Here is a 12,610-nt window from a genome sequence, read left to right as displayed (position 1 = left end):
CACCTGAGAATACTTCATGCTTAGAGTATACAAATATATAACAATAAAGCTACATAATCTTATTTTCCCCAATGCTACTTAACACAGAGTGGCTTATTTCTGAATAAACAGGCATACAGTGTACTGTAAAAGTTTCGACTCTTGGTTCACAAATCACTGATTTTGTTACAACAGACAAACATGTCCACTTCCCTAGAATATTTATGTATAAACTGACTGGTTTGTTTATAACACTAGTAAATACATGAGCAGATTAATTAATATATACCCAATATACATAGATTAAGGCCAAGGGGATACAGGGAAATATACATAGATTAAGGCCAAGGGGATACAGGGAAAAATAGATAGCTACACATACTTTTCATCAGCCTATTCCAGTTCAGTGTAATAAACAACAAAGGCTGGAAATTCCTACAAATGGAATAGGTTTGCTGCCAGATTATACACTAGATTTGTTCAAACAGTATCTGAACCCATGCTTAACTGAAATAGATTTTACTGAATTAGCCGACTTCTTACACTGAACCAAAAAAGAAAAACACAGGCTGGATTTCAATTACAAACAGATAGGCAGGCATTTATTGCAAAACTCATTTAAAACCTATGTAGCTTAGCAACTGGTTTCCAAGCTTGTGTCAAAAGCTGATAAGTGAAACTGACTAGCTCTCTCTGTCTCCTCCTCTCTTTCCCATCAGAAAAGTCATGCTGGATCACATAAAAACTTTGCCTGTTCAACATTTGGCACCTTCAGTAACCAGTGAAGTACAGACTATACCCTATAGCTGAATTTGAATTTGTCTGTATGAGTCTAGGGAATCAGCCCCAGTGGAGGGATAAGCATTTTAACTAAGAGCAAAGAAATTCAAATCTGATCTTTCACTGGACCTCACTGGACAAACTGAATCTCAGATGCTACTGCAAAATTCTTCTTTTTTTCCTTCTTCAAATGAAACATTTAAATGACAGGGAACACTATGTCCTCAAATGGCTCATAAATAACCACCCTTCATCATAAAACCAAGAAGAACCTTACAGAATGTGCCTGAAGCATCCCATTTTCAACAGTGGCCAAAAAGATGAGGCCAGGATGCTACCTTCCCACTTACTGTTCTCCCAGCAACTGGTAGTTCAGAGAAAGCTCCAGTTCTTGGAATGCTATTATGAGACATACTGCCTTCCTTTCTTTCACCACCCACCCTCTTCAAAAAAGTCAATTATTTTTCAGAGGAGTGATGCTTCAAAGATTGAATATTGTTGCCTTGGGAACCAAGGACCAAAACTGACTCTTACCTTGCTCTTACCTTACCCATTTGGTCTATGCTGATGGTTCTCAAGCAGAGGCCATATGACAGGACATTTCAAGGGGGGAAGAAATTAAAAACATATACTGGGGGGCCATGGCAGATGCCAAGGGAACTACAGAAAAGCAATGGCTATTTATACTGCAAATACTATCTTGTTGATGCCAAAAATGCACCAATTATCATCCCATGTTCCTATCTGATTATTTACTTATTTAAATTTATTGGCTGCCCAACTCCAATGGATTCTGGGACCAGGATAGTGAAGCAACAGGAAAAAAAACAAGGAAAGCATGAGCAGAAAGTGATTTGGAAAATTCTGCTCTACACTATAATGCCTCTCATAATACACATGCTAGCAAGGATGATGGGGATTGGAGTCCAACACATTCCAACCTCATCAGACTAATCACTGAGTGGAAATAATGGAAAGGCTGGTCCATGACAATCAGAGGACAGGGATGAACCACAAGCAGGGGCTGACAGGAGGGGAAGAGTTAAAAGCAAAGATTCCCTCTCTTCTGAGGGCCACATAGACAAGACCTTGTTCATGACCTGGTAATGGTTGTCACTCTTTCTGTCAACCCATCCAAGTATCAATTATCCATATAGCAATATACCAAGTACAGGTAGTCCTCATTTAGTGAACATTCAAAGTTACAATGGCATTGAAAAAAGTGACGTATGCCTTTTTTCACACTTAAAACTTTTGCAGCGTCCCCATGGTCACATGATTTACGTTCCTATGCTTGACAATTGGTTCATATTTATGATGGCTGCAGTATACCGGGGTCATGTGATCCCCTTGTGCAACCTTCTGACAAGCAAAGTCAATGGGGAATCCAGATTCACTTAACAACCATGTTACTAATCTTACAGGCGCAGTGATTCACTTAATAAATGTGGCAAGAAAAGTCGTAAAATGGGGCAAAACTCACTTAACACATTTCTCACTTAGCAACATAAATACTGGGCTCAACTGTGGTTGTAAGTCGAGGACTACCCTGTATCAGATCAACCTAGAAAGCTTCAAGAGTTCAGCCTACTTCAGGCAGGTGTCAGCGAAAGAAAGCCTCCCTGTAGTCAAACCTAAACATGATTTTTGGGGGTGCCTCAATGCAGAGATTGGGGGTGTTTTTTGGTTTTTTTAAATAGCAATGCAAGGGGGGAGGGGTTGCTCCTGCCTTCTCCATAAATTTCAGGCATATTATGCAAAGGCTCTAATAGTGGGAGAGGGAGAAGGAAAGGGAAGGAGGACCAGCAGCAAGAGGGATGGATTCAATTCATTGGAAGCCCTATAAGTACAAGTCCTAGGGCTAGATCGTTATGGAGAAAATACAGGTAGTCCTCAATTTACGACCAACATTGAGCCCAACATTTCTGTTGCTACGTGAGACATTTGTTGAGTAAGTTTTGCCCCATTTTACGACCTTTCTTGCCACAGTTGTTAAGTGAATTGCTGCAGTTGTTAAGTTAGAAGCACGGTTGTTAAAGTGAATTTGGTCTCCCCATTGACTTTGTTTGTCAGAAGGTCGCAAAAGGGGATCATATGTTACCAGGGCACTACAACTGTCATAAATGTGAGTCAATGGCCAGGCATCTGAACAGTGGTGAAATCAATTTTTTTTTACTACCGGTTCTATGAGTGTGGCTTGGTGGGCATGGCTTGGTGGGCGTGGCAGGGGAAGGATACTGCAAAATCCCCATTCCCTCCCCACTCCAGGGGAAGGATACTGCAAAATCCCCATTCCTACCCCGCTCCAGGGGAAGGATACTGCAAAATCCGCATTCCCACCCCACTCCTGGGGGAAGGATACTACAAAATCCCCATTCCTACCCCACTCCAAGGGAACGATATTTCAAAATCTCCATTCCCACCCCACTCCAGGGGAACGATAATGCAAAATCTCCATTCCCACCCCATTCCTGGGGGAAGGACACTGCAAAATCTCCATTCCCACCCCACTCCTGGGGCCAGCCAGAGATGGCATTTGCCGGCTCTCCGAACTACTCAAAATTCCCGCTACCGGTTCTCCAGAACTTGCTGGATTTCACCCTTGCGTCTGAATTTTTAATCACATGACCATAGGGGATTGCCGCAAGTGGTGAGTGTGAAAAAATGGTCATAAATCACTTTTTTTTCCCAGTGCTGTTGTAACTTTGAATGGTCACTAAATGAACTGTGGTTAAGTCGAGGACCACCACCTGTAAGGACTATGGTAGTAGCAAGGTGCCTGAGTGGCGTAGGAGGCTAATGCCTCCTACTAAGGCAGCATTTAACATCCAGCTGCCTGCAATTACTGCGAGTTCAATTCTCCCCAGGCTCAAGGTCGACTCAGCCTTCCATCCTTTCTAAGGTGGGTAAAATGAGGACCTGGTTTGTGGGGGAAATAAGCTGACTTTGTATAAATATACAAAAAGATGAAGGCTATTGCTTAACGCATTGTAAGCCGCCCTGAGTCTCCGGAGAAGGGCGGCATATAAAAATAAATAAATAAAAAAAACAAGAGCCTTGATAGCACAGTGGTCTAAGCACCCTGTTATTAACACAGCTGCCTGCAATTTCTGCTGGTTCGAATCTCTCCAGGCTCAAGGTTGACTCAGCCTTCCATCCTTTCTAAGGTAGGTAAATTGAGGACCCAGTTTGTGGGGGCAATAAGCTGACTTTGTATAAATATACAAAAGTATGAAGGCTATTGCTTAACGCCTTGTAAGCCGCCCTGAGTCTCCGGAGAAGGGCGGCATATAAAAATAAATAAATAAATAAAAAGGTGGACGGTTTCAGTTACAGTGCTGATGGGGAAGAGGCAAAGGACCAGGTTTAAGGGCAGATCACCCTCAGAAATATTACGTCGATATAATCACTAGGGGTCGAAAATGACGCGATGGGACCAATCCATCCCTCAAATATTGCCAGAGGTCTTTTCTTCTCCTCAGCCTGGCCTCCGGACAGCGGCATCTCCTCGTGGTCTCCCATCCATCCCCGAACTTGCCGGCGCGCTTCTCTCCCTGAGGCCCGGCACTCGCCAGTCAGCCGACCCGAAAGGCCCAGGGAAGGGAAGGGAAGGGAAGGGCAGGGAAAGGGCCCAGGGCGAAGCCTGAATCCAACGCCGGCCGGGGAGGTACGCGGTTGCCAGGGGCGACCAGGCGACGACCTCCCCCGCCGCTTCTCCCACCACCACCACGGACCCACCTCGTCCTCGACGGGCTCCTGCGAGAAGGCGGCCGAGGTCGAGGGCTCCTCTTCGCCGCCCGACAAGCCCGGGCTGGCCGAGGCCGGCGTGGAAGCGGGCTCCGCAGCGGCGCCGGCATCCATTTTGGGCCGGTTAGCGTGAGGCGCGACGCTGAAGCTAACGGGACTCCCGCTCGCGCCAAGCATCGCGAGAGCCCCGGCGAGACCTCCGCGCGCAGGCGCGTTTCGGAAACCGAAGAGGGGCGGGGGGGAGGCAGGTAGCCTGGCCACGCCTCCTGGGCGGGGCTCCCCCCCGCGGGAAGCGCGAAGAAGAAAGAGACGTGTAAGCGTTCGTTTGCTGCCCGGTAAAGGTAGCTGGTTCTCACGTTAAAGCGGTTTATTCGTGCAAATGAGCTCGACCTGAGAAGGTTTCACTTGCAGAAGCGTCCTTCCTTGCTTCAGCTAAGTCTCGGAAGGTCCGGGAGCTGCTAAAGCTGAGCGAGGTTGGACTGGAGACCACTCGGAGAGCCAGGGAAGCAAGTTTATTTATTTATTTATTTATTTTATTTTAATTTGATTTAAATGCCGCCCTTCTCCGGAGACTCAGGGCGGCTTACAATGCGTTTAAGCAATAGCCTTCATCCTTTTGTATATTTATACAAAGTCAGCTTATTGCCCCCACAATCTGGGTCCTCATTTCACCTACCTTAGAAAGGATGGAAGGCTGAGTCAACCTTGAGCCTGGCGAGATTTGAACTTACTTTAATTGCAGACAGCTGGTGCTAAATTATAGTGCTTTTAGTCTGCAGAGCTATCCAGGCTCCTGATTAGAATTAGAACTCACGGTCTCCAGCTCTCTAGCCTAGTGCCTTAACTACTAGACTAAAGTGGTTTTATTACAGGTAGTCCTCAACTTTTTTTTTTTTTTTTTAATTGATTTATATGCCGCCCTTCTCCGGAGACTCAGGGCGGCTTACAATGCGCTAAGCAATAGCCTTCATCCTTTTGTATATTTATACAAAGTCAGCTTATTGCCCCCACAATCTGGGTCCTCATTTCACCTACCTTAGAAAGGATGGAAGGCTGAGTCAACCTTGAGCCTGGCGAGATTTGAACTTACTTTAATTGCAGACAGCTGGTGCTAAATTATAGTGCTTTTAGTCTGCAGAGCTATCCAGGCTCCTGATTAGAATTAGAACTCACGGTCTCCAGCTCTCTAGCCTAGTGCCTTAACTACTAGACTAAAGTGGTTTTATTACAGGTAGTCCTCAACTTTTTTTTTTTTTTTTAATTTGATTTATATGCCGCCCTTCTCCGGAGACTCAGGGCGGCTTACAATGCGCTAAGCAATAGCCTTCATCCTTTTGTATATTTATACAAAGTCAGCTTATTGCCCTCACAAACTGGGTCCTCAATTTACCTACCTTAGAAAGGATGGAAGGCTGAGTCAACCTTGAGCCTGGCGAGATTAGAACCTGCAGTAATTGCAGGCAGTTGGTCTTAATAACAGGGTGCTTTAGACCATTGTACTACCAAGTTGCTCCAGATGGGGCGCCCCATTTTTATTCCAAAACTGGAGAAGAAGAGTGAACAAGATGCACCAGTTATCTCTTGCCTTTAAACCAGAGACCTTCAAACTTGGCAGCTTTAAGACTTGTGGACTTCAACTCCCAGAATTCTCCAGCCAGCTGCCAAGTTTGACATCTGCTTTAAGCTATCTGGGGAATTCTGGGAATTGTATTCCCCGTGTCTTAAAGTTGCCAACTTTGAGAAAAAAACTGCCTGAAACCAAAATGAAAGAAACCACATTAAGATCTAAAATAATCCTCTGTTCAGCTGCTCGAATGGCTTGTAAAACCATGGATTAAATGAAGCGTGAATTAATCTAACCAGACCTGCTCAACTAGTTAAAGGTTAAAAGAAAGGATAACTTAATTCAAACTGTCTTTCACTTTTCAGCTTTCGGGGGGATTTGGCAAAAGTCGGTTTGTGCTGAAAAGCGGAGCGCCTCCAGAACCCCTGTAATAAATGAGCCCGACTAAAGATGCTGAGTTTGGAATCTGGACTCTTTGCTAATTTAGACGATGCCGTGTGGTTGATTTACATTTATTTCCTAAGCAAATGTCTTAATTTAAAACAAGTTTTTCACACATCCCTTCTGAAATGCATTGGTTCTCCAGATCACGCAAGCATGGATGGATACAATGGTGCATAGCTGACATACCAAAAAGAATTCAGTCTAGACAAATGGGATTTATAACAAAATTCTGTGGGCTGGGAAGGGAATTCTTCCCTCCCTCTTAAGGATACACCACTCCGTTCTTCATCTATTTCCCCAGCTCCTCCCATTCCTAATAATCCCTCTGGATCCTGAATAACTTGAGGATTCGTTCTGGATTTCCCCCGTTCTTCGGTTTTTACAAACCTCTCTAGAACACCCAGGAGCCTGGATAACTCTGCAGACAAGGCACTGTAATTTAACACCAGCTGCCTGCAATTACTGCAGGTTCGAATCCCGCCAGGCTCAAGGTTGACTCAGCCTTCCATCCTTTCTAAGGTAGGTGAATTGAGAACCCAGTTTGTGGGGGCAATAAGCTGACTTTGTATAAATATACAAAAGGATGAAGGCTATTGCTTAACGCACTGTAAGCCGCCCTGAGTCTCCGGAGAAGGGCGGCATATAAATCAAATAAAAATAAAAATAAATAAATATCCCCAAACCCTTTAATGTGTATTTCAGTGGTGGGTACTTTCTAGTAGTTAAGGCGCCAGGCTGGAAACCAGGAGGCAGTGAGTTCTAGTCTTGCCTTAGGCTTGGAAGCTAGCTCCATAACTTTGGGCCAATCACTCTCTTTCAACCCAACCACTTTACAGGGTTGTTGTTATGGGGAAAATGGGAGGAGGAAGGAGTATTGGGCACATCCTGAAAAGAACTTCTCGCATAAAAGCATTTTGCTAGCAGCTGTAGAAGCCTGTTTTGCAACATCAGATTTTATACTTCAGATGTAGTGATCCCCCCAAATCCATGCAATAATCCATTAGTTTGGTATTAAAACCGTCTGGAATCTCTGAAAAAGGCAGGGCAAATTATTCAAAATTAGAGAGTTGCAGAATAAATGTGTTGCTTATTTTTTTTTTTTTTTAAGGGATGTAAAATCACATGCCATAAATGTTTATGTCAGCTGACATGAGTTTCAAGTCCTCCCTCAACTAAATTCACTTAAATATTGGCCAGCAATATTTCTTACCCTAACCTCCCTGGCACGTTTGGCTATAATCTAGCATCCGATGGTGGATGCATCCTTATTCCATAGGGGTCTGTCTCTGAAACTCTTGGGTCTACCTGGCTGAGGAGGATGGGGGTTGGAGTCCAGAGCTGTTGGACATTCCTGGTTTGGAATAGGCACTGCTTGGTGATAGTACTCAGCCAAAAGCTTGTTTATCACCCGAAATATTGATTTAATGGGAATTATCGAATATCAGAATCAACCCTAATAGTTATTTCAAGTCTTCAAGAGTTATAATATTAGGAGAAAAAAACATTTGATCACTTGTTGCTTGTATGTACACTGAGAGCTTATGCACCAGAGGCAAATTCCTTGTGTGCCCAATCACACTTAGCCAATAAAGAATTCTATTCTATTCTATTCCATTCCATTCCATTCCACGGCTGTCTTTAGAAGAGCACATGACGGCCGTGGCCAGGGGGGCTTTTTATCAGGTTCGCCTGATACGCCAGTTGCGCCCCTTTCTGGATTGGGACTCCCTACGCACGGTCACTCAAGCACTCATCCCTTCCCGCCTGGACTACTGCAATGCTCTCTACATAGGGCTCCCCTTGGGGTGCACCCGGAGGCTACAGTTAGTCCAGAATGCGGCCGCGCGGGGGATTATGGGAGCGACGGGGTGCTCATATATGACACCTCTCCTGCGCGAGCTGCACTGGCTTCCTGTGGTCTTCTGGGTGCGCTTCAAGGTGTTGGTGACCGCCTTTAAAGCGCTCCATGTCTTAGGGCCGGGTTATCTGCGAGACCGCCTTCTGCCGCCAATAGCCTCCCACCGACCGGTTCGCTCGCACAGAGAGGGCCTCCTCAGGGTGCCGTCGGCCAGACAGTGTCAGCTGGCGACCTCCAGGGAGAGAGCCTTCTCTGTGGCAGCACCCGCCCTCTGGAATGACCTACCCCCTGAGATACGCACGATATCAGACCTCCGGACTTTTCATCGGGCCCTGAAGACACACCTATTCCATCTAGCTGGGCTGGCTTGATCCCATCCTCTCAGTTTTAATTGAATTTGGTTTTAATTGGGTTGTTTTTAATATCTTGGGCCGAAATTATTTAATTGTTTTTTAAATTGTTTTTAAATTTTATATGCAATGTTTTATCTTGGCTGTACACCGCCCTGAGTCCCGCAGGAGAAGGGCGGTATAGAAATAAAATTATAATAATATAATAATAATAATTCCATTCCATTCCATTCTGTATTTTCTATTCTATTCTATTCTATTCTATTCTATTCTATTCTATTCTATTCTATTCTATTCTATTCTATTCTATTCCATTCCATTCCATTCCATTCCATTCCATTCCATTCCATGGCCCTGAACTCCTGTTTTGACTGTTGGCTCCAATGAAGACCTAAAGACTTGGACCCTATTGGCACTTTGCTTCCTACCAGCTCGGGGGGGGGGGGGGAGGGAGTGCTGGCGCCCCCGAGCGGCCGTGCCCCTTCTGCTCATCCAGGCCGGGTTTTTCCTCTCCTCGGGGCGGCGCTCGGCCGCGGAGCAGCGCCTCGCTCGGGGGATCCAGGCCGGGTTTTCGCACCTCTGCCAGGGAGCGCCGGGTCAGCTGTGGGCGAACGCCCGGGCGGGCAAGCAGGCTGGCTGGCAGGCAGGGCGCGTCGCAGGGAACCGCTGGTGGCAGCAGCTGGTGGCTGCCCTCCTCCTTCCAGGGCTGGCAGGGGACGAGGGACTCTTGCTGCGGCTCTCCGGACGGTGCTGTCCAGGTAAGCCGCGGTGGGGTTTTGCAGAAGGAGCTGGACGGGACACGTGTAGCCTTGGTGGAACTCGACCCGCGTCTTTAGGCTCAGCTGCGTCCGATTCCGCTGGCTCCGGAGCCTGCCCTGGGGCTGCGTTCGCACGACCGCCCGGCCCAGGTCCTGACTTGGCCGAAGATGCTGGGCACGGCAACCTTTCCCGAACCCGTGACTTGCGGGACAAAGGGTTGTGCGAACGGAACCCGGGACCGGGAATTCCGGCTTCTGAATCTGGAGCGCCTGCCTACATTTCGGAACTCCGAAGGGTGTCCAGCTGTTCTGGCTTTGCCCGAGTTACATCGAGCCCTAAGAAAGATACGAGTCTGGCTACCCAGTAGAAGTTCAGGGTGTTTTGCGAACGCAACCAGTGGATTCGAGGCCGTGCGCGATAGAAAGCCGTGGCTGGCCGAATGCATTTATATATTTAATTCTGCAGCACCATTCAAATCTCGGGAGCTGTTCTTTTGAATTCTATCCCAATTACGTGGGGACGTGCAGGAGAAGAATGGGGAAATCAATATGATTTCGTTGTGTGATCGCAAAAAAGTTTTGCAAACCTTGGAAGGAAACTCTCTCCCATCTGACACAAAACGGTCCAAAAGCTTTTTCTTTCGCTATATTTAAGCAAGCGTTTTATGATCTCTAATCTTGCCTTGAGGAACATTTAGAAGTGTTGACTCTGGACATATGTCAGTGTATTCTTTCTTTCTTTCTTTCTTTCTTTCTTTCTTTCTTTCTTTCTTTCTTTCTTTCTTTCTGTCTTCCTTCCTTCCTTCCTTCCTTCTTTCTTTTTCTTTCTGAGTGTCTAAAAGGAAAGCCATAAAAATGTTTGCACATTCATTTTTCAGTATCTCATACACACACACGTCTTCATTTGATTAGTAGAAAAGAAGTGTACATTTCCATAAAGCGAGTTTCCCTTTGTTTGTTTTGTTTTGTTTGTTTTGTTTTTTAAAGTATAGTTTGTTGAATGAGCCGTTATTGCTTGGGAGTTGCACACCCTGCTAAGCCAAAACCACCAAGCAAATTATACTGTGGTTTAACTTCATGTGGGAATCAGGCTACTTTCTGACCCTAAGTCACAATTCCCTGTAATTAACCCATCAGAGAAACATAATCATTTGTGGTGACTTGCTTGGGACTGTGACCTGAGTTCCTTTGATGTCTTCCCAGGGATTTTGAACACATTTTACCCAGTTTTGCACGACAGGCACCCAAGGAATGTAGAAGGACATTCAGGATTAATGGGTGGTTTGATTGAGCTTTCTTCCCCCCCCCCCCCAAAAAAAATAGCAACCTGAAAATGCCCTGACGTGGCATTTTCTCACTTTCATCAAAGGCATTCCTGAATAAAATAGGAATACACCAAGAGACGTTGCTCCATCAGTTTCTTTTGGGGAAAAATAAAATAAAGTGGTTTGGGATTAACAGGTAAAAAATGAAGGCATATTTGCTAGTTATTTCCTGACTTTTCTGCAAGAACCCAGGGCAGCTTCTACAAAGATCTGCCTTCATTTTTATTATAAGAAGTCAAGGCCAAGCAATCATTCTGGTGAGAGAGAATTACAGACCCAAAATTGTCTGCTGAATGTTCATGGCTACAGGATGGTACATTGATCCTGTGCCTCTGCAGCTCTCACCCACAAATTCACCTGACTAGGTGACTCAGTGGCTGAGACACTGAGCTTGTCAATCAGAAAGGTCGGCAGTTCAGCGGTTCGAATCCCTAGTACAGGTCTCCTGCGTGAACAGGGGGTTGGACTAGATGACCTCCAAGGTCCCTTCCAACTCTTGTTACTGTTAAATTAACCCAGGGTGTCTCAACCTTGGCAGTTTTAAAATGTGTGGACTTCAACTCCCAGAATTCTCAAAACTGAAGTCCACACATCTTAAAGCTGCCAACAGTGAGATATGCTGCTTTGACCATTAATCCCTCTGGGACTGATGCTGAGATCTTGCTGAAGCTTGTTGGTTTGAAACCATGATATCATGTTTATGCGTGACAACTGTTGAAGCCTACGGTCTGTACTGAGCTGTGTTCTTGTTTTGTATATTATACACACATACGTGCACCCATCGGATATACCAGAAGACAGATCCCATAGTCAGTCAAAATACGTTTTATTGAGCCCTATTATTTTCAGAGAAAATGTTAGGCATGTTCAATGATCATGCGTCAAATTAAGTAAGGAAGTATTTAGAAGAAAACAGCAACTATCAAGAGCCTTGATAGTACAGTGGTTTAGTGCACCCTGTTATTAACACAGCTGCCTGCAATTTCTGCTGGTTCGAATCTCTCCAAGGCTCAAGGTTGACTCAGCCTTCCATCCTTTCTAAGGTAGGTAAATTGAGGACCCAGTTGTGGGGGCAATAAGCTGACTTTGTATAAAATATACAAAAGAATGAAGGCTATTGCTTAACGCATTGTAAGCTGCCCTGAGTCTCCGGAGAAGGGCGGCATATAAATCAAATTAAAAAAAAAAAAAAACTCATTCAAACATTGAGTGTAATTTGTAGGACAAGTTGTCTCTGGGGCCTGACTTTTGGTGTAGTGCTTGAAACAAGTTATATAGCTTGTTGAATAAGCCTCAAAAAAAAATTAAGTTTGGTCGTCATGCTTAGCTATAACCAGAGAAATCCACCTTTGTCCTTTTCCTTGATGAGTTTCCTGCTTTACGCCATTTATTTATTTATGTCACGCCTTTATTATTTTTACTAATAACTCAAGATGGCAACATATCCAACACACTTTCCTCCTCCTGCTTTCCGCACAATAACAACAACCCTATGAGGTGGGTTGGGCCCAGAAAGAATGACTAGCCCAAAGTCACCCCGCCGACTTTCATGCCTGAGGCAGGACTAGAACTCATCGTCTCCTGGTGATTGGTGCAAAATCACCCAGTTGGCTTTCATAGCTAAGGCAGGACTTGAACTCACAGTCTCCCATTTTCTAGCCTGGCGCCTTAACCACTAGACCAAACTGGCTTTCACTAGCTAGTTAAACGATGGGCTGCTTTGCAAAATGAATTGCATTCCTAATTGTTGGCTTTGCAGACGTCCAGATGGATTGGTCCACAAGTCCTAGAGCACGAGTGTCAAA

General features: G+C 45.3%; 2 protein-coding genes across 4 annotated transcripts in view; one reads left to right on the top strand and one right to left on the bottom strand.

Annotated features, from left to right (window-relative positions):
- SMARCA1 (SNF2 related chromatin remodeling ATPase 1) overlaps positions 1-4,787 on the bottom strand; it is a 45,023-nt gene extending 40,236 nt beyond the window's left edge. Inside the window, exon 1 of the mRNA XM_034435016.3 lies at positions 4,498-4,787. Coding sequence (XP_034290907.2) covers positions 4,498-4,683 — 186 coding nt within the window. The 5' untranslated portion in view covers positions 4,684-4,787. The remainder of the gene's footprint in view (positions 1-4,497) is intronic.
- Positions 4,788-6,830: 2,043 nt separating this feature from the next.
- LOC117675947 (synaptotagmin-like protein 2) overlaps positions 6,831-12,610 on the top strand; it is a 54,554-nt gene continuing 48,774 nt past the window's right edge. The window contains exon 1 of one of the 3 annotated variants that reach the window (XM_087877584.1): positions 6,831-7,033. The gene's annotated coding sequence lies outside the window, so the exon portion shown is untranslated. Of the gene's footprint in view, positions 7,034-9,197; positions 9,481-12,610 lie in introns of those variants that run through there. The other 2 variants (XM_034435017.3, XM_060692075.2) reach the window with 2 other exon arrangements.

The sequence above is a fragment of the Pantherophis guttatus genome, chromosome 12 (genome assembly GCF_059756535.1).
Source record: "Pantherophis guttatus breed Tessera chromosome 12, ASM5975653v1, whole genome shotgun sequence".
In the NCBI taxonomy this organism is placed as follows: domain Eukaryota; kingdom Metazoa; phylum Chordata; class Lepidosauria; order Squamata; family Colubridae; genus Pantherophis; species Pantherophis guttatus.
This window is presented reverse-complemented; position numbering and strand designations above follow the sequence as displayed.